Raw genomic sequence first — 19,749 nt, forward strand, 5'->3', positions numbered from 1 at the left:
GACACCAAATCTTTTGTGAATTATGAAACGCATATCAATATTGTATTAATAAATAGGCATTGATTTTTACTGAGAACATAAAGACTTATGAAAGTAGGCAGTGACAGAAACTATGAAAGCAGTTTCCAAAAAATCTATGAAATACTTTATATTCAAGATAAAAGATATTTTTCACATCCAAAATGTGAAAAGTAGGTTGCTTTTGGTATCAGGAAAGGGCAAGATTTAAGAAGAGCAGCTGGTTTGCAATAGATTTTTTTTGCTGGAATGATCCTCACCTTTGGCACAAACAGGAGAACAAGAACTGGAAAAATTTCAGAGAAAAATCTATCAAACTGGAAAAGTGCTGATGGTTTTGTCTGTGGCCCTTAATAATCAGCTCTTTCTAAATTCTTTGTCACTATTACTACAAATGCCTCCAATTTCCATTTTGTCCCTCAGTGGACTCCAACTCATTACTATGTAGCCTTAAGCAAGCTTTGGAGCCGTCATGCATTTCAAGTCTCCCCATGGAAGCTTTTTAAAATTTTAAGTAAGGCCTGGTATCAAGACTTACTAGCACCAAATTCAGAAACAAAGCCTCTGTGCAGGCAGTGGTGACTCCTCAAGTTACAGCTGCTGTCACCTTTCTTATCCTGAGACTTACTGTAAATGAGACCTCAAAGGATCTCCTTGATGCAAGTAACATTTCCAGCTCTCATAAACTGCTATTTATTGATAGAACTGGGTTTATGCCAGCACCTCAGATCTGAATGATGAAGCTAAAATTCTAGGTCAGATGTAATTGTACCCACACTGAGAAACATTCAGAAGAAACCCACGCAAAGCAGTAGCATGATAGCAGTGACGAAGAAACTGGAGGTTTACTTACTAGCTAAAAGACAGTTCACAGCACGCCACAGAGGGCCAGATCAGAGTCCACCCCCACTGCTTTGAGTTTGGCTTGTGTTTGAACCTCTCTCTCATACTTATGCCTGCATCCAAGGCTTTGGCTCTTTCTTGCTTATAAACGCTTGAACAACCGCATTTCTTTGTCTCTGTGCCTGGATTTAAGAATACCTCTAACTGAAGAATAAATCTAAAAATATCTACAGATCAAAAAATCCTTCTTCATACTACACAATGCTCTGCAGCCACCACAAATTCTTTTTTTTTTCTTAATTCTAATAAATCACATCACAATGAACGTGCACTTGGGATTATGCAGTGTAAGTTACCTTACTGAAGTTCATCTTAGGATGGGGAAATCTCATCCCCTCCCTAAACTAGAACTGGAAAAGCTGCAGTAAGAGAGGGACCCAACCCGAGATCAGTACTCAGCAGTAAAATAATTAAGTTTGGGCACAATCTGATGGCCTAGATATTTCTTCTGAACTGCTAGCAAAGCTCTTGCACCAGGATGGCAGTCAAGCCAGCTTCCAGTAGCAGTTATGGTAACAAATGTGTAAACTGGAAATCAGTAGCCGTAGCTCTGTGCATCATTGGCATATTGGTGATTCTGCTAAGGTCCTTCTCTCCTTAGGGACCTGCACATATGCATATCACAGAAGGGACTAGAAGAGGTAACCTTTTGAACTTCCTCACCAGAAAGAAAGACCTGAAGAAAGGGAAAAAGGGTACTTCAATACATGTCAGAGAGGAAGGTGTCTATGCAAGGAAAGGACTCTTAGCAGGGTTTCTTGCTGGAACCATCTTCTACTTTGACCAGCACAAAACATTTTAGCTGGAAAGTGTCCCCAACTGGATGCTCCAACTTGGAGCATCTAATGCCCATGGGATGTTCAGCAAAACCTTGCTTGACTGCCACAAACTGGCCGTAAACGCTGAAACCTGCGTGGTGGAACACATGACCCAACAACAGCCGAGCAGGTGCACGAGCCCGGCCGAGGCCACCACCCGACCTTCGTGCTGCCCCTCTCCCCGCGCTGGCCCTGTCCCCTCCCCGCGCCGCCCCTCTCCCCGCACCGCCCCTCTCCCCGCACCGCCCCTCTCCCCGCACCGCCCCCCTCCCCGCACCGCCCCTCTCCCCGCACCGCCCCTCTCCCCGCACTGCCCCCTCCCCGCACTCCCCCTCTCCCCGCACCGCCCTCTCCCCGCACCGCCCTCTCCCCGCACCGCCCCGCGCCGCCGGGGACAGGACGCGGCTGCAGCTCCAGTGATCCCGGCGGGCCCGCAGGGGGCGCCCGCCACCCGCCAACGCGGCTTTGGCGCCGGCACCGGCACCAGGGCCGGCCGGGGACAACCCCGGCCCCAGGCCCGCCCCAGCCCCGGCCCCAGCCCCGGCCCCGGCCCCGGTGCCGTCCCGCAGGACGGGCCCGGGTCCCGGCAGGGCCGTGTCCCCGCTCACAGGGCGCCCGCAGGTGCGGCGGGGCAGGCGCAGCGAGCAGCGTGTTCGTTAAAGGTCTGAGGGAAAACGGAGCGAATCCGCCCGCTTGCCACCAGAAATGCTAATCCCAGAAATTAAAAAGTTAGAGACCGTGGTGTAAAAAGTTGGAGACCGATGTGCAGCTGCGGGCAGTTGGCGCCTTCGGGCCTGCGGCGTGTGCGCGCTCGATAGCGCGATAGACTCGCGCTGCGTTTCCCTGCATTGCTTTGACACCCTGATCACGTCTGGCTACAGAGCAAAACGCGGGGTCCTTGCCTGTGGATTTATGTGAAACCCATTCGGATGCACCGGGAGCGAGGATGTCTCCTTCGTTTGCCTTTGCGTGGCCCTTATGGAAATGCAAAAGGCACCACGGGCGCGCTCTGGCCCCGTTGGGCTGCACTGCTTTGGATGCACATGCTGAAGCCTTCTTACCTGGGATGGACGGGAATGGCTGCTCTGCTACACCAGCAATGATGCACTGAAGTTCAAACGCGGTGGGGCACCTTGTGCACCTCTAATGCTGGCAGAATAGTTATGAGAACTGAACGGTGCGGGGAGCTCCCCAGCGCGCTGAGCCAGGGAGCCGTTCTGGTTCCTCCCCGTCCGTACAGCCCTGGAGACATCGGAGATGCTGGAAGGGTGTGTTTATACGGAGCAGCAATAGCAGAGGGGAAAGGTGGATTTAAGCGCCCTGCACCTCCTGCTCTGTCATTTGTATCACCCTCTATTTCAGCCATGCCAGGGGTCTGGCAAGGAGCTCCTTACTGCATTCATTTCTGAGTGGATAAATTAGCAACTTATTTTGAGGAGGAAGATTTATTAGAGGTGGCTGTACCATCTAAAGGATTTGAAATAAGTAAGGATCAGTAGCCAGATGCACATAGTCTGTGAAAAGAAATCATAATTAAGAGGGAAAGGTCAGTAAGGAATAAAGCATGTAGAGTTTTATTGTTAAGAGATCTCTTTATTGTGTCATTGATCGCAAGTTAAATTAGTACACCTAAAATTACAACGTGAAAAAGAGATGCCAGTGACTGCCACAGATTCAGCTCACTTTTCTCTCACCGTTATTTAGAAAGAATTTGGAATATGTATGAAATATGTTCATTAAAGCCTTCGATACAGCAACTAGCCAATAACTGCAGTGGAAGCAACAAGGTTTCCTCTCTTCCCCCCTCTCCCTCCTCCTCCGCCCCCTTTCACGAATAAAAATAGAGGAGGGGGGATCGCAAATGTCAGCCGAGAAATACTGCAAAATAAAATGGGCCCTGCCCGGGGCTGCGGCGCCTCGGGGGCGCCCGGGCAGGCGCGCTGCAGCGGCGCGGAGCCCGAGCCTCTTCCCTTCCCTTCCTTCCCTCGCCAAACTGTCAGGCACGAAGCGGGCAGGAGGATATTGGCTGCGAGAGACTCGGAGGCTCCTCCCCGAGCCCGGCTCCCGATATTTTTGGAGGATTTCTTTTAACTCAGTTGCAAACCCGGGCGAAGGGAACCAAGTTGCCACGGGGAGCGGGCACGGCCGCGGGGGGAGCGCGGCGCCTGCTCCTGCCGCCCCGGCGCCCTCCTGGATGCTGCGCCCGCGCCCGGGGCGACGCTGCGGGTGCCCTGGATGTGGCTGCTGCCGTGACGGGGCTGCGGGGCGAGGACAATGAGGGAGAGGCGCCTGGAAGGCAGCCCCGAGCCCTAGCGCTTCCCCCAGAGCGGGGCTGCGCCGCGGCTGAGCAGCGCGAGGAGGCGGCTGCATCCCCGGCCGCCGCTGCCGGGGGCACTTCGCACGTTCCCCTCTGGATGTAGGCAGGGGAGCCCGCGCGAGGCTCTCCCGCTCGCCGCGCCACCATGAATTCCGTGGCTGCGAATAAGGAGCGCGTCGCCGTGAGCGCGCGGAGCAGGAAATGCGGGGTAAGTTGCGCGCGGAGGGCGCGCTGCGGAGGGCTCCGCGCCCCTCCCCCCCCCCGCCGCCAACGGTCACCAACGGCTGCCAACGGCCCGCGTGAGCGATACCCCCCGCCCCGCTCCCCTTCGCGCCCGCGCAACTTTTGCGTCCGCGGTGGGTGCGCGGCGCGGGGCGTCCGAGAGCGACGTGCGGGCGCTGACGCTGCCTCCCTCCTTGTCCCGCTGCAGGTGAGCGAGCCGTGCTCCCCCACCAAGCCCGGCGCGCCCTTCTCCGCCGAGAGCTGGTACCGCAAGGCGTACGAGGAGTCGCGGGCGGGGAGCCGCCCGGCGCCGGAGGGAGCCGGCTCTGCGCTGGGCTCCTCCGGCACCCCGTCGCCCGGCTCCGGCACCTCGTCGCCGGGCTCCTTCACGGGCTCGCCGGGGCCCGCCTCGCCCGGCATCGGCACCAGCTCGCCCGGCTCGCTGGGCGGCTCGCCGGGCTTCGGCACCGGCTCGCCGGGCTCCGGCAGCGGCGGCGGCTCCTCGCCGGGCTCCGACCGCGGCGCGTGGTGCGAGCTGTGCAGCGCCCGCCTGGCGGAGCTGAAGAGGCAGGCGCTCAAGCTGCTCATCCCCGCGCCCGCCAGCAGCAAGGTGAGCGCGCGGCCCCTGCCCAGCTCGTCCCTTCCCCTCCCGCTCGCCCCCGGCCCCAGGAGCTGGGGCTGAGCAGGGCCCGAGCCTTGGCCGCCCTGCATACAGGGTCTGACGCCCGCAGTTGGCAGTTCCCATGGGAGGCCGGGTGTAACAGCGACCCACTCGTAGCTCCTGTTTCCAGAAGCGCAGGAATACAGCAGGAGCCCTCAGGTCACTTGGGAGGGCTGCAGCAGACCGTGGCATTGAACCTAGATCTCCAGGGTCTCATTAACTTAAGGACAACTTGGTGCAGAGAAGCAGTTTTTTTTTTTTTTAACTTAAAAGTACCCAGAGCATTGCATTGGAAAACACAGTGCCCAAAGAGCAACCCAAAGAGCAAGCAGGCATTTCTGAAATATAGCCCCAGCTTTTGAAAGGTGTGCCTGCTTGTGGGTAGGAGCGGCAAGTCTCTCCCTTGCGAATCTGGTCCCTCTAAAGCCATATTCTGAAATTCCCTGGCTCTGTTTTATTTTCCTCATTTGTACTGCATATAAAGATTAACAGCCACACAAAGTGATGGGCAGCTCTCGGCTCAAACGGCACTACCAAAATAGCAAGTGTTGGGCCCCTCCATAGCAACCCCGTGAGCGAGCGCCGCATTGCGAGCGGGTTTAGAGCTCCCAGAAGGTAACACAATGCAGTTCTGTTTGCCCTGTTGGGTCAGGTACTATCAAAGGGTAATATTTACTCTTCCACTTCAAAGGGTTTTCATCAGTGGTTAGGATAAGGAGGTATCCTGGAAAAGAGCTGATTGTTGTGGAGGGTCCCTGGTATTGCTGTTGTGTTGCATTCACCGGTGTTTATTTACATGCTGTTAGAGCGGGAGTTGCTGCTGTCTTGAACAAAAGACTAAAGGGCTGCTTGTAACCTTGTCTCAAGAGCTGACTTAACTGCATTATTCATGAAAAGGGAAGGGGGGGGAACCAACAAAATTAATGCAGTTAAATTGACTATTAATACATAGCAGATCCCTTGGAAAGTCACCCTGGATCAAAACCTTTACAGATTGTAGGCTGCATCATTCAACTGTGGGTATAGGTGAGAAAATGCCAGTGCAGATATGGGGGTCATAAGAATAACTGAGAATAAAATGTAGGCAGCAAGGCTTTCTGTCTCTCACAGACTGTTCGATAGCAAACAGCAGACAGATTTTTGCAGTGATGCAAACATTTGTACAGGACTCCTGTATTACAATAGTAGCAGTTACTGCCTATCCTTGCTCTCCACAGGTATTACCTTCACGGTGCTGCTGTCACTTGTCTTGGTCTCTTGCTCACTCAGTCTAGCTGATGCTGTTGTGCAGGCCAGCTTGTGCAGTCCGTGCTGGCATCAGTAGTAAGCCTTACTTCCTCAGTTTTACCCTGTTCACCCTTTTCTAACATTTCCTCTCCTAACCTGCAAATTATGAAGGAGAGTTGTTTAGAAAGCCATTGCTACCAAATGCCTAGATATGGATTTAGAGAAGAGGAAAGAGGCAGAAATAAGGGGGTCTTTGACGGCTGTGGCAATCCCCATATACATTAGCTCTGCTTGGTAGTACTTGCACTTTCAATCCTGTTGGGGTGCTCCAGCCTTTTGCACAGGTTGGTGCTCCTCCCATGCACAGATTGGTAGCAGGATATTTGCAGAAACATCCCTTGTATCCTCTCTGTCTTACAACCATTAGGAACTTTTGGGGCCAGTGATTTCTTCCTTCAGCAGACACTGTCCAACACAGTGAAGCTTTGGTTTAAGTGACCTAGAATATGAGTATCATGGCTAGTGGCATTGATCTCTTGGGACCAAATGCGATGTGCCAGTCTTGCAAGCCCTTGGCTGCTGATACCCACTAAGTAGGCAGATAACCCTCAGCAGGCTCTGCTCGGTGGAAAGCAGGGCACTGGGATTTGCCCTCCCACGCAGCCAGGATCTGTGTGCTGCTTAGTGATGCACTGAAGTTGCCCTGTGTGAGAGAGGGGTACAGCGCAGAAACTGTGATGTGTCTGGGCAAAATTTGCACTTCGTTTGGACTGAGGCTGGAGTCAACAATGCTCTGCTAGTGTAGCTGGCCTTGTTTAGAGCCCTGTGAAGTATATTCTTTACTAGTTCTGTGGGAATAGGTTTTATGGGAGCAGGGTTTATCCAACCACTGATTTCAGTGGATGAAATTCCTGGTCCTGGGTATTTCCCCAGGATTTAGTAAGCATCTTATAGCTCAAGACTGTAGAGCCCAGTAAGGACAAGCTAATTGGTAATACACCTTTATTAGATCAATTAAATGAAGCATTTAAAATGCATCAGTTGCCCTTTATAGATCCAGCTGGCTTCTGAGGAGTTTTTTGTTGGCGCTGTTGAAGGCAGCCTAGAAATTTCATTAGCATTATTGCCAGGAACACCTATTTCACTTTCCTATTGTATTTAGAAATGCTTGTAACTATGAGTTGCAAAACTCATAGACTGTGTGTTGCAAAACAAGCAGAATCCAAGAGCATCTGTGTTTTGACAGGGATCTAGCAGAGGATATTGGAGTCTGCAGTATATGAATGTGAACCTGCACTAACGGTTTTTGCTGTGTGTAATCACATGAAGGTGTGTATGTATCTGAAAAGTGGAATAGCATGGTTGATTGCTGCAGACACAGGCCAAGCCTTCTGCATGAAGCGAGGCACTGAAGCCTTTCTGTGGTACAGAAAAAGCAACGCTTAACCTGGCACATACTGCCCCTGACTAGCTCATTGTTAGTGCTGAGGTGGTGAGGACTTTTGGCTTTAAATAGAAGTGTTCTCTTCTAATATGTCAACAGGATGCAGACTTGGGCTTTGAGTTTTCCTTGTGAGACACAAAGGTGAGATGTAATTATAGTTCTACTACTTTATTTTAACGATTTAAAAGGACGTATTCCCTGACATTTCCAAAAGAAGAAAAAAAAGATTTTTTCCCCCTCTTTTGAAACAGATGTGAATAAATGATGCATAGTCATTACCTGCATGCAAGGGGTTATGTGTTTAGAGAGTGACATGTTGTTGGAACCCCTGTGTGAAGTGCAGCACGTGTGTGGGAAATAATGAGTGTGAGTGGCTGGTTTAGCTGCACATTGCAGTATAACTGAGAGTATTTTAGAGCATTCGTTAGCCACTGTGTGCTGAGTTCTTGTCAAATATCAGCATGACAATTAAGACCATCTCTAAAATACTAATGTTGGGTATTTGATTCCTTATTTTTAAATTTTAAGCTTTTTCTTGGGCTATGCTTTCAGAACACAGTAAATATAGATGTTTATGGCTTCACACTCCATGTGCATTAAAATCTGTGTGAAATCTGGTTGCCTTGAGTTCAAACTCGTGATATTCTCTGGCATCAGTGGAACATTAACCTCACAGGCAAAAAGGTGATTATTAAGATTAATTGTAAAGTTGCTGTATTTATGTATATTGTACTGTGTTAAGTAATGAACTAAATATTTATAACAAGAATAGTCTCAAGTTTGCTGTTATGGATTTGTTAATACAGGATTCAAAACATCCTGAATGCAGACTTTCCCCCAAGAGGTAATTTGAATGTAGAGGCATTAATATGCTTTGTCATTTTGTGAATGGGCCAGGAATTAGTGGCACTAATTTAAATTCTAGAAATGCGTAACACTGACACTGGTGGATGGTTTGTGTTCCAGGCTACCATCTAGCCAAAAAGTCTGTGCTTCTGCATACAAAAATTGGGTAAATTCTGGTTTAGCACAATGTCTCTGTGGATGGGAGAGGGAGGAATGCATTCAGGCTGCAGTTTCTGTTTCATATTTTTCTAAAAGTCTTCGTCAATCATATTGTTGGTTTTTCCTTTTCTATTTCAGAGGTGTTCAGTAGTCAATGACCAATAATTATTAATAATGAAGAAAGCCCTGATGCGAATCTAATGAAAAATAGGTTCCTGTTAGCTTGTAGCTTCTTTAGAAGCGTTCCCAGTAGAGCCAGGACAGTAATGAACCCTTCCTCAAAGCTTAGCAAGTGGCAGAATAATAGAATTTCATTTCCGTCTAGACCTTTAATTTGTGAACAAGCACGACCAGTCTGTATGGTGACTTAATTCACTGTGCAAAAATCTCAGGCACCTAATCATTTCATCCCAACTCATTGTAATGCAGATAGGATTATTGCATTAGAAATGTGATTTTAAATGGCCCAAGGCAGTAATTTGTCAGCATTTGGAAGGATTAACTCCATTAAAGTTTAGGCAACAACAACCATTCGTTTGTATTGCATCACAGGTCACAATACCAAACGTTTAGCATAACTCAGCTGAGAAATGTTTTACAATTGTGTGCTTTCTGGCAAACTGGGAAACCACAAGCTACTCTGGCCAGGAACTACAGCTATTCACAGTGGTCCAGAGTAGTCCAAGGGATACCTTTGTCTTCACCTCCGGCAAATTCATGTAAGCCCTTCCCCAAAAGCAGCAGCAGGTTCGCCGTCTTGCTACCGCTGTCCACGGAGTCAACATGTGAAATGATGTAAATATTTCTTTCAAGCTTGTGAATGTCTTTGGGGTAATGATGAAAACATCGTGTGTTAAAGGCTCCCTTTTAGGAAGTTGTCAAGGCTGTTAGCTGTGCAGAGCTTTCCTGGTAGGATCACAAAGGCTCCCTGTTACTGAGAGCCCTGGAAATTAGGAACAGGCCTGGGATTATATTCAGTGAATTGAGTCTGTAGTGTTTGTCCTGTCAGAAAAGAAAATGCTTCTAAGAGACTGTAGACTGCTGAGCTGTTGAGGAAAAAATAATTGAAATTTTCATCTGAAGTATGTCTCTAAGGAAGAGCAAAATTTTGATCAAAAACTGTTCTTTCCATGGAGGCTTAGCTGTGCAGGTAAGAACACTGTATTTAGAAATACACAGTCAGTTCTTACTCTGTAGCTGGCTTCCTCATGTAGAGCTATTATTAATTGTCAAAAATCTTGTAATCTTGTATACAAGTGTAGAATTCTGATGTATAATTTTGGAAAGCGGGGAGGAAGAGGAGGAGGAAGAGGCCAGGTAGCCTGTGCTAAATTCCCCTGACAGTATCAGTAGGAATGTGACACATTACAAATAGGGGCCATCGGTGTGTAATGGGATTCATGCCCAAGTCAGCAGATTACTGGAACGTGGCAGTGCTGTGTGTGTAGGGTTGAAAGACACTCGCACAGATTTTGCTCTGTCAGCAGCACGCAGCCTTTGACATCATATAATTGGGGTGCTTCCAGGCACCGAACATGCAGCCCGCCACTGCAAAAGCCTTGGCCGTCAGGCTCTGCTTACGGAGGGAGTAGGAACTGCAGCACTTTGTGGCATGTAGCCCATGTGTTGGAAGCGCGAGAGATGTTTTACGTGAAATTGCTAGCTTAGATCTTGGTGAGGGATTAGGCTGTCGTGTGAGATGCATGTGTGTTACTGAAGTGTGAGGAATGTGTTGTTTTTTCTGCCTCCACTGACTGAATAATTCCTAGTCTAAGTTACTTCTTGCTGAAGCCACAATCCAAGAAGTATTCCTAAGGGCAGAGAAGCACATTGTGTGTTAAATTTGAGTTAAGCAAGCCGTAGTGTGTAGCAACAACTAGGTAATCAAGAGAATCCCAAGAGTGAAAAGGTCTAGAATTTTGTCTTTGAAAATTCTTCCCACTCTCAGTCCTAATTTAGGTTGCACTGTAATGCCAAATGAAGTCACAGTCACTTATTGGGGTATTGCTCTTCCAGAAAGCAGTGATAAGCTAATGGCTGCCAACAGTCTGCTGTATTCATACCCTGAAATACTGCTTTTCTTTGGAAGCCTCACTTCAGAGGTTTGAAAGAATTAGCACTGTTTCATTTAACAGTTTCTGTTAAGGAGGGCTGGCCCTAGGAGCCAGATTGAGCTTTAGATGGTCATGCCGTGGCTGTATCCTTATTTATTGGCTTATGGAGCACGAATGCTCCAGCAACTTACGTTGCCCAAGTTCATTTTCAATTGCCTTCTATACAACCTTCCTGTATTAAACAGGGCTATTAAAACTGAACATCTGTGAGTATAATTAGGCTGCTAAAAGCTGTGTTTAGATCTCTGATTTAGAGGCTTGTAATTTAAACCTGGAATACATAGAGACCTTCATATACAGTTGAAGTATCTCATAGAATCTCATAGAATCTCCATCCAAAATCTACATTTGCTTATGCTCAGTATTCCCCGACACCCAAGTTGTGGAAGTTTATTTAAAGTCCTTGTGATGCCTGTTTTGCTAATGGCTGGTGAGTGTTCTTTTTCATGGGTTCAGTGATTCAGGAAAATACCATCAAATACCTACTTTTTATTATATTATTTTAGCAAAAAATACCTGCAAGCCAGTATGAGTGTTGCATTGGAAAATGTGTCAAAGTGGTGCTAGTGGTGTGCACTGAAGGGCCTGTGTGGGTGCTGGAGATAGGATGTCTGTGTCCAGTGCTGTATGAGTGATGGGAAGCAACCATCCAGCTCTAGAGGCTTAGGAAAGTCTTCAATTAGGAATACAGCCTATAGAAATGTTTTTGTTTCCAAATTACCTTCCAGTAAGATTTGGTTTGTATCTATTTGCTGTGTACAAATGTGTTTCGACCTGCAGATTTTCTGTGATCTGTAAATAGCAAACCTTCACTCAAGTTTATATTTCACCATGCCACCTAAGTCATAAGTGCTTAGGCGTGACTGTTTGCACTTGGGTATCCACAACAGCTTCTCTATTCCTTTGACTTGCACAGGAACAAAATTCCACTCATGCAAATGTTTGGGGGAAAGCAAATGAAAGTGGACTTTGACATTGCGACAGTAAATATTTTTCTGAAGAAAAAATGAAAATTCTCAATAGTTTTGAGGATATTCAGTCTTGTTCAGAAATGTCTGAGTAGACCTGCCTCAGCAGCAGAATGAATTTTGCCCAAATCGTATATATTTAATTCTGTTTTTCTCCACTGTCCTCCTAAGTGACTGCAGGTAAATTAGATTCAGGAATAAACTCCTCATATCGTGCGGTTCATTGTATGGTTCTGTCGGGAAATAGCTGTTCCTCTTATCACCCCGGACTTCAAGTTCTGTAGGAGATGCCGACGACACTGAAGAGGTTGGTTCTAGAGCCTTTTGCAAAAGCAGCCTGGAAATGGGGCAGAACTTTGCCTTGGCACGTTTCTGTCTTGCCTTCTGTAGGAAATCACTTGGGCAAATTTCTGTCCTATTGAAGGCAAACGCAAACTTGAAACACTGAACTTATTCAGAGGAGGAGGCTTCTCCCTCTGAGCGGTAGCCTGAATAATGCTATGCTACTATTTCAAGTGGGCAGTTTTATTTTTCTGTGCCTCCTAGCTAAATGAACCCCTGACCTGCTAAGTGCCAAACGCTGAAGGAATTACCCGTTTACTCCTTCTACCTGATGGACTCCAGCAGAAAGCCTAGTGGGCAATAAGGCAGTCTTGGCTTTAAACAGGCACTGAACAGTAAGAATAGAAGCCATTACTCTTCATTTCTCTATTAGTTTCACTGCTCATTTAATAGTACCGGGCAAAGAAAAACATTAATATCCTATTCAGCAGCCAAATGCACCAAATTGAGAGTTGTGACTTGTGCGTCTCCCTCTTTTCTAATGGGCATCATTAAAATTTAACAAGTCATCTAAATCATGTTAGAAATCCCAGGGTTAATATTGCTGAAATTGCTGGCAGCGTTCCCCCAGGAAGAGTTAGCGCTTGCTCAGGCTCTGTGCCTGGCGTTTGCTGCTCAGAGGGAGGTGCTGGCACCGGAGAAGCCCTGCTACTATGGCACAATGAAGCCTTTGGTGACAGGGGGCATTCGTAATACACACACATATTCTTTCCTAGTCACCTCTCACTTTTCAACACCCACCTTTGCCATCTTCTTTCTCCTCCACAAGTCCTAAAGCTGTCATTTCAGCTCCTACCCAGGAGATTTCTAGTGGAAATCCTTCACAATAAGCCTCACATACGTGTGAACCTGGCAGGGAGGCGTACAAGTGGGCTAGTCAGTGTGAGTGTCAGATTTAAGGGATTGTTAAACTATAGATGGCTTTTGCAGGAGGTCGAGAAGGCTAACGAAGTAGGAGATGCAATTAAAACGGCATTTGTTAGACAGGAATAGCTAGCTGTCTGGGCAGGCTGAACCTGAGGCAGTGACGACGAGCTGGAAGGCCATTAGTGATGGCTTTGTAAGCAGTTCTGCAGCATGGGTGGTAAACCTAAATCCAGAGCTGCTCTTTTAGTGTGTCTAATAAGACTTCCTTTTTCTTTTTCTCTGTGTGTCAAATCCATTTTTGAATAATGGATTTGACAAAATTTATATGGATTTCAGTTCCATTGTTTTTGTGGGAGGTTGGGGGAGGGAAGAAGTTACAAGTGGGAAAAGGGAGCAGAAGCTGGTGTAAGGGAGCCTGGGGATTCATTCTCTTACCACCAGGAAAACAAGCCCCTGGATTTTGCAGAGTTGATTTTTTGTAAAGTCATTGACACCATCTTTCTGCATAGAGCTGTTTGGTGTTTGGTTTCTGCACCAAGCTGGCCATACAGACCGGGACAGGCAGCTCGCTGAAATGTCTTCTCATTTTAAAAGAACAACTGGGATCTGATTCTAAAAAGTTATTGATGAGAGCTCAGAGATTTTTTTTTCCAGAATTGCTTTCCTCAGTACAATCATTTTTAATTGTTAGCAGTAGCTGATCACCTCTCTCTATTGTTTTCTTGACTGGAGGACTGCAGGGTGTTTGCCTCACATCATCATCAACAATGTTTAAAGCTCTGAGAGGTGGCAGGGACTCAGGACTTCTTTCTTAAGTAGAGAGAAACAGACCTGGATTCTTAAAGTGTCTGTATTTGGAACTGAGATCTAGTATTTTATGTCTGTATCAGCCACTTATTGGATTAATACATCAAGAAATTTGAGTGATTTGTACCATTATATAAGATCCAGTCATTCAACTTGGATTTATCGGTGCTCCCTATGTCAGAGGCAGGTCCTGAGCATCTTGAGCATTCAAACTGCTGCTCCTTTTTGAGAGATGTAGAGCAAGTTGACCAATGCATTTCAGTGTCCTAAAGGAATTTTGATGTCCTACTATTCTGGATAATTTACCTGTTTTCTCTTTTAGTTGTGATAGCTGGGAGGAGAATAGCTTGCAATAATTCTTCCTTCTGAAGGAAATGCAGAGCATGTCCCACAAGCTGGAAGTAGCAGGAAATGGTAGATTCCTATAGATACTTGAGGGAATTGCCTCACATGGTTATTCTGGATGCCTAAAGCTCAAGAAAGCTACTTACCCAGGAGGAAAGGTAGAAGGGAAGGAGAAACCTTTACAAAGTCAAAGAGGGCACTGAGTATTAGCTGCCATAGAGCCACTGCACACAGTACTGATGATGAGTTGAAACAAACCCAAATATCCAGCCATTTTTTTTCCTTCACTATTCACAGCAACCTATATGTCCCATAGTATCAATTTGGGGATTGCTGTAAAATAGAACTCAGTTTACTGCATTAACAGTTTTGCCCAACATAACAAATCAACAAGACTTGTTTTAGTGCATCAACATAGCGCTGACATTATGGAGTTTAGTTATGAATTCAACCTCTTTTCTCCTTTCCCAGTGTCAGTCTCTGAATGGAAGAGGTTTTGATTTCCAGATTTTGAATTCTTAAGGAGAAACTTCAAGAATTGAATTGAGCTGGCTCAATTGCGAATTGTTGAGCTTGCTGATTTTGTAGTAGTATTGCAGTGGGCACTCCAGGAGTGCGCTATTCAGCAGCAGTACCTATCCCAGGTACATTACAGGCAGAGAAGGAAAGACTTAAGATGCGAAAGGAAGATTAAGGAGCCAAACTCTTGGGGAGGGTCACACGCAACGGCCCAGTGCACTGAGGCTGCTGGCTCTGAATGAACCACTTTGCAGTCTGGATTGTTATAAATTAGCCACCTCCTTTGCCACTCCTCATTACTCAGTTCTTTCTAGCTTGGTCTGCCTCTGTCCTGCCCGTTTAATATCCTCCAGGGGTCAGCTCTCCAGATGTGTATACTTGTATTAGCTCTTTATAAGAAACGAGCTAACCATGGATCTAAAGAGGGGAGGAAGAAGGGGAAGGAAAACTGTTGTGATTTCTTTGGTGTACTTTTTATTAGCAAAGGAAACAAATTCTTTCCCTTTCCCACTCCAAATGCCCACACTTTGATAATAGGAACTATTTCAGTAAGCACACACTGGCCAGGCCCAGATAAGGGTTATTTCTGAGCCTGAAATATCAGGGAGCGGAGCATCCTGTGTGGGAAGCTGGCGCAGAATCATGCTCCGAGGAGGCAGCGGGTAGCAATGCACATGGGTGACACTGATAAATGGCTCCTCCAAGCAAGCATCTGCAGCAAATTGTCACACCGAGACTTCCCGGCAAACCTTAAAACTCGGTGTGAATGAAATCTCTGTTGAGCCATTATTTACCCACTGCCATATGAAATGAGAGGATAGGATTCATTGCTTCAGTGCAGCTTTTATATGGTTTTGCTCTCTTTATATACACATATATGTATGTGTGTATATATTTATTTCCCTACCTTACCTTCTTTGGTGATGGCTGTAATTCTATGCTCAGTGTCCCCTTACTGATTAGCCATGCAGCTCTTTGAAATAGTACAAAATGGATTTCAGAGTAAGGTACAGGCTTTTTACTTCTGGAAACCTAAAATAAAATGTCTTCTAATGTACTCTATTCTTTGGCCAGACACTCTTTCCTCTTGCACTTCTTTTGGTATAGGTTACAGTGGGTGGGAAAGAAAAGGAAAAAATCTTGTTTTTTTTCTCTTCTTTTTAAAAAGAATCACGATTACTGCCTTCAAAGGGCAGTGAGAGAGTCTGCAAATCTGTTGCACTGAAGAAATGCCTCTCATCTCTTCAGTGTTACCATCGGACATGACTGAGGCATGAAAAGGATTGTACTTGCTGTTTGGCTTTCTTAAATATATTCAATGGATTTCTTCAATGTCTTCTTTGGACAGGGAATCTTGGGGCGATTTTTTAGCATAACGTGTAGTTGAAACTGAAACTCTGAGACAATTTAAGCTTTGACAGGAAGTTTTTTTAGAGATCAGGGCGTCATTTCTAGCCAAGCTGTGAAACAAGCTGACACTACCCAGTGTTTGCTTGTTAGCACATACTCCAAATCCATACGGATCTGGACAAGTTTCCTGCCTTTCCTAATGCGGACCTAACCTTGGGGCTCTGACAAATGATCTTTGGTAGCTCTGGCTGCAGTGGTGTGAGATGGTAGCATCTGGCAGCAGCAGGAAGGTAACAGTGTCTGCCAGGGCAGAAAGGCACATAATCTGCACGTAATTTAGCTACTGGATTTCACTGACCTTAGCTGCAATTTGCCTTCGCTGGCAGTGTAAGCGAATCCAGCAGGGAGTCCACGTGGAGCTAAATGCACAAATTTGTCCTGTCCCGCCATCCAGTCCTGCTGCCCCGCTGTGGGTTGATGCCGACCCAAGTGCTTGCTGCACTCTGCTGCTGCAGGGCTCCTAAATCACTGCTTGCCTAGTGAGCCCTCAGCCCTGAGGCTCCTCTTGTTCGTCTTCTGGCTTTTTGTAAAACCCCGCAGGCTCTTGCTTGCTGGCTCCTGATGTGGAATTGCACTTTCCCTCCAAGAGATTCCATAGGAAAAGACCAATTTTTATTGCTCGGTGTGGAAGATGGATGCTCATAGAGTTGGAGTCGTGTTATTTGTAACTCCCCGCTGCTCAGAAAAGTCACAGGAGCAGACATTCATGCCTGTCCCCTCTTATTGGAGCACGTGTAAATCTCTTCTCAGTGTAACATACGGCAGGGCTATTGCTTCTGTTTTTACAGCTGGAGAAAGGGTATTCAGAGCAACCTGGTGGACTAACTAGTTACATAAAAGTGAGCCCAGTTTTCTTATATACTACGCTTAGGTTTCTGGCTAACAGGCTTTTTCCTCTCTTGCTAATACTGCCTGTCTCAGTCTGCAGCAGCTCTGCACACTGGCTCAGCACTGGCTCCTTTGACTCTGTACAGGCAGGAAAAAAAGGAGTTGTGGTTTGCATTTCAAAGCTGTCAGCCTTAAAGAGATTGGAATATGGCAGCTGAATATATAGTAACTAATTACTTAGCTATGGCACAGTCGTTTAAAAAGACCTTGACTTTTGATTCTGTGATTGGTACCAAAAGCTGCTGTTAGCTTAGCAAAAAATGATAAATTTGCTAATGGGACTGGATGTTTTTTGTGATTTTAAAAGAGTATTTCTCAATTCTTGCTTTCCTTTTTTTTTTCTCTCCTACCTTGGACAGTTCATATTTTTGAATAATTTAATTGTCCTTGGTCGTCTGCTGCCGTGATTGGCATGCTGTTCAGCATTTGGTGTTCATGTGGTATTTGTTAATGTTTGTTTTGTATTCTTTATGCCTCTCTGCCTTTCTAGAGATCAGATGGATGATGCAAAGCTTGACAATGTATAAATGCTATTAAACCGTATCTGAGACAATAGAAAGGGGCCTTTATCATTTCATTAGTCAGAACACTAATTGGAATAGATTGTTCCGTGGTTTTCTCTCTGGTGAAGTCGATATTTATGAATGCATTTTCTTGCTTCTTGAAATTTTTGTCTTGAGCATATGTTTAGAATGTATCAGTAATAGTGTGTACTGGCTTATAAGACAGTATCTCAGTTATCTCCTGTCTCTGTATTCTATCCCTAAACATTGTTTTTAGTATCATTCATAAGATTTAAACTGCAGAAATACCAGTTTTCCAGTTTTAATTCTTTTCTTCTCCTCCTCAAGCTACATTCAGAAGATTTGTGCTCTCTTCAGTGAGGACTATATTGCTTTAACAGCTCTTGTCATGTCTCTGAGTAAGCAAAGGAAGGCATATCTAACTTTCTCTAATTACATCTTTCTGTTCCACATATAAGCGTCATCATTATTATACAAGGATCTTTACTTAGATCTTCTGGAAATTTGCATGAGCATTAGGTTGAGACCCTCGGAAGAGCAGGCAGAAAGCAAACCCAAGCATCTCCATTGCCTGCAGGTTTGCCAGGTGGATGGGTAATCAGCATTTAATCAGTTGGGAAAGCCAGAGCAAAGGGATGTCTTGCAGATGTGTTTTACTGCCAGAACGGCAGTAAACCCCTGCATTTCTGGAGGGATTTAATCTTAGGGATGATTATGAAATTTTATCCTTTAGAAACGCCATACAAGCACAATTCAGAAACACAAACAAGAAATAATAACATTTTCTGTCCTGAGTATATCACTTAATGCCTATTTTTCTGCAGACCATTACATCAAACCCAGCCTTTTTTTTAGGTAACTTCGATACTTTTCATGATTCACCATTAAACACTGTTTGGGTCCATGCTGCTGCTCTAAAGAACATAAATTCTGTAGAAATTTTGGTTAAGTTTCCTAGAGTGTCTCATCTGTGATCTCCTTGTGTTTCTTCTGGTGACTACCAGAGCTCTCTTGTACTGCTTGGATTCATAAACCTGTTACATAGCCCTGTAGTGAACAGAGGGTCTTTTGAAGCGCTCCTGCTGCCCAGCGCAGAGTCTCGTCTCTGGCAGATCTCAGCAGCTCAGTGTGTGGATTCACCTCCACCTCGCTGCAGTCGCTCCCTTGTGGGATTTGAGTGTCTAACCCAAACCAGATGCAGCAGGCGGAGAGTAGCTATTGCTAGCAGGATTGCAGTGCTTGTTCAGCAGAGGGAAATATCATTTCATACCCCTCCTTTTGTCCGAGGCCTCTGATCTCACTGGCAGCGTTCCCTGTCCAAGAAGATTGCTCCAGCCATTGGCTTACAGGAACTGGGGAGGGAGCAAGTGCAAGTCAGGAGCTCGCACTGAGCTCCGCATTTATCAGAGACATTGTCACTATTAAAGCAAGACATTACAGGGCAGTATCTCGTTTCTGTAAGAACTTGTAATCAGGGCAGGGAGATTTGCAGGTGCGGATTTGGGGAGAGCTGCTGTCTCCCGTTTGTGCACCCTGCCTTGCCTGCCATTGCTGCCAGTCTGGTTGGAAACAGATGTAAAGCAGAGGAGTAACTGTGTTTAGAGGTAACCCTGCTGCTGCTGGATGAGTGGGTTGCAGGTACATGCTTGCTTTGCTTGGCCCGGGGAGTCCAGTCTTATAACTCATGTACCTGGACGTGAGCCAAGTGAATGTGGGTTGTAAACGGGACATGAGCTTTGCAATGCATGCTGGAGAGTGTCTCGAGCCAGGCATATTCTGAGACCATTCTCATCATGGGCAGTGCTGGCTGTGCTGCCTCTTTGTCTGTGGAGTGGCTTGTTAGGCTGACTTTGACTCAAACCATATGTGGTAACCTGCACGCTCTGTTATAATACTATTTTTACATCAGTCTTCCAGCAACAAGCTGTGAATGAGCTGAAGATCAGCATGGGAGTTAAGTTAGCAAATTCACTGGCAGCACACTGAAGTGCATGCACAATTAATTGGAAAATAATTGTGTTCATTTTAAACGCTGCATCCTGAACCAGATTCTGTCTTCATTGCCATTCTGGCAATGCTAGTGACTCCAGTGAAATTACAGGATGTAAAACGAGGGTGAAATGTGTGTCTAGGTGTTGCGATGTTTGTTAAAGGTCTCCCTGTGATGGGTGGCATGGTAATGGAGTTTGTGCCTCCCTTCATCGTAGCATGTTGAAAGATCCTGTCAGGCAGTGGGAGGCTTGTTAGATGGCCCAAAACATGGGGTCGCTAATTGGCTACAGCCTTGTGCTTGCTTTGCTGCTGCTTCTCGTCCCATAGCTAACAAACACACACTTTATGCTTCTTTCCT

The 19,749-nt window shown here is 46.3% G+C and overlaps 1 protein-coding gene across 1 annotated transcript in view; it reads left to right on the forward strand.

Moving 5' to 3' along the window:
• The first annotated feature begins 4,201 nt into the window (after positions 1-4,201).
• Positions 4,202-19,749, forward strand: part of KIF26B (kinesin family member 26B) — a 272,866-nt gene continuing 257,318 nt past the window's right edge. The window contains exons 1-2 of the mRNA XM_088524291.1: positions 4,202-4,264; positions 4,487-4,888. Of these exons, the coding sequence (XP_088380417.1) occupies positions 4,202-4,264; positions 4,487-4,888 (465 nt within the window). The remainder of the gene's footprint in view (positions 4,265-4,486; positions 4,889-19,749) is intronic.

The sequence above is a fragment of the Tinamus guttatus genome, unplaced genomic scaffold (assembly GCF_059628265.1).
Source record: "Tinamus guttatus ecotype Peru unplaced genomic scaffold, ASM5962826v1 Tinamus_guttatus_pri_ptg000208l, whole genome shotgun sequence".
NCBI classification, from domain to species: Eukaryota; Metazoa; Chordata; class Aves; order Tinamiformes; family Tinamidae; genus Tinamus; species Tinamus guttatus.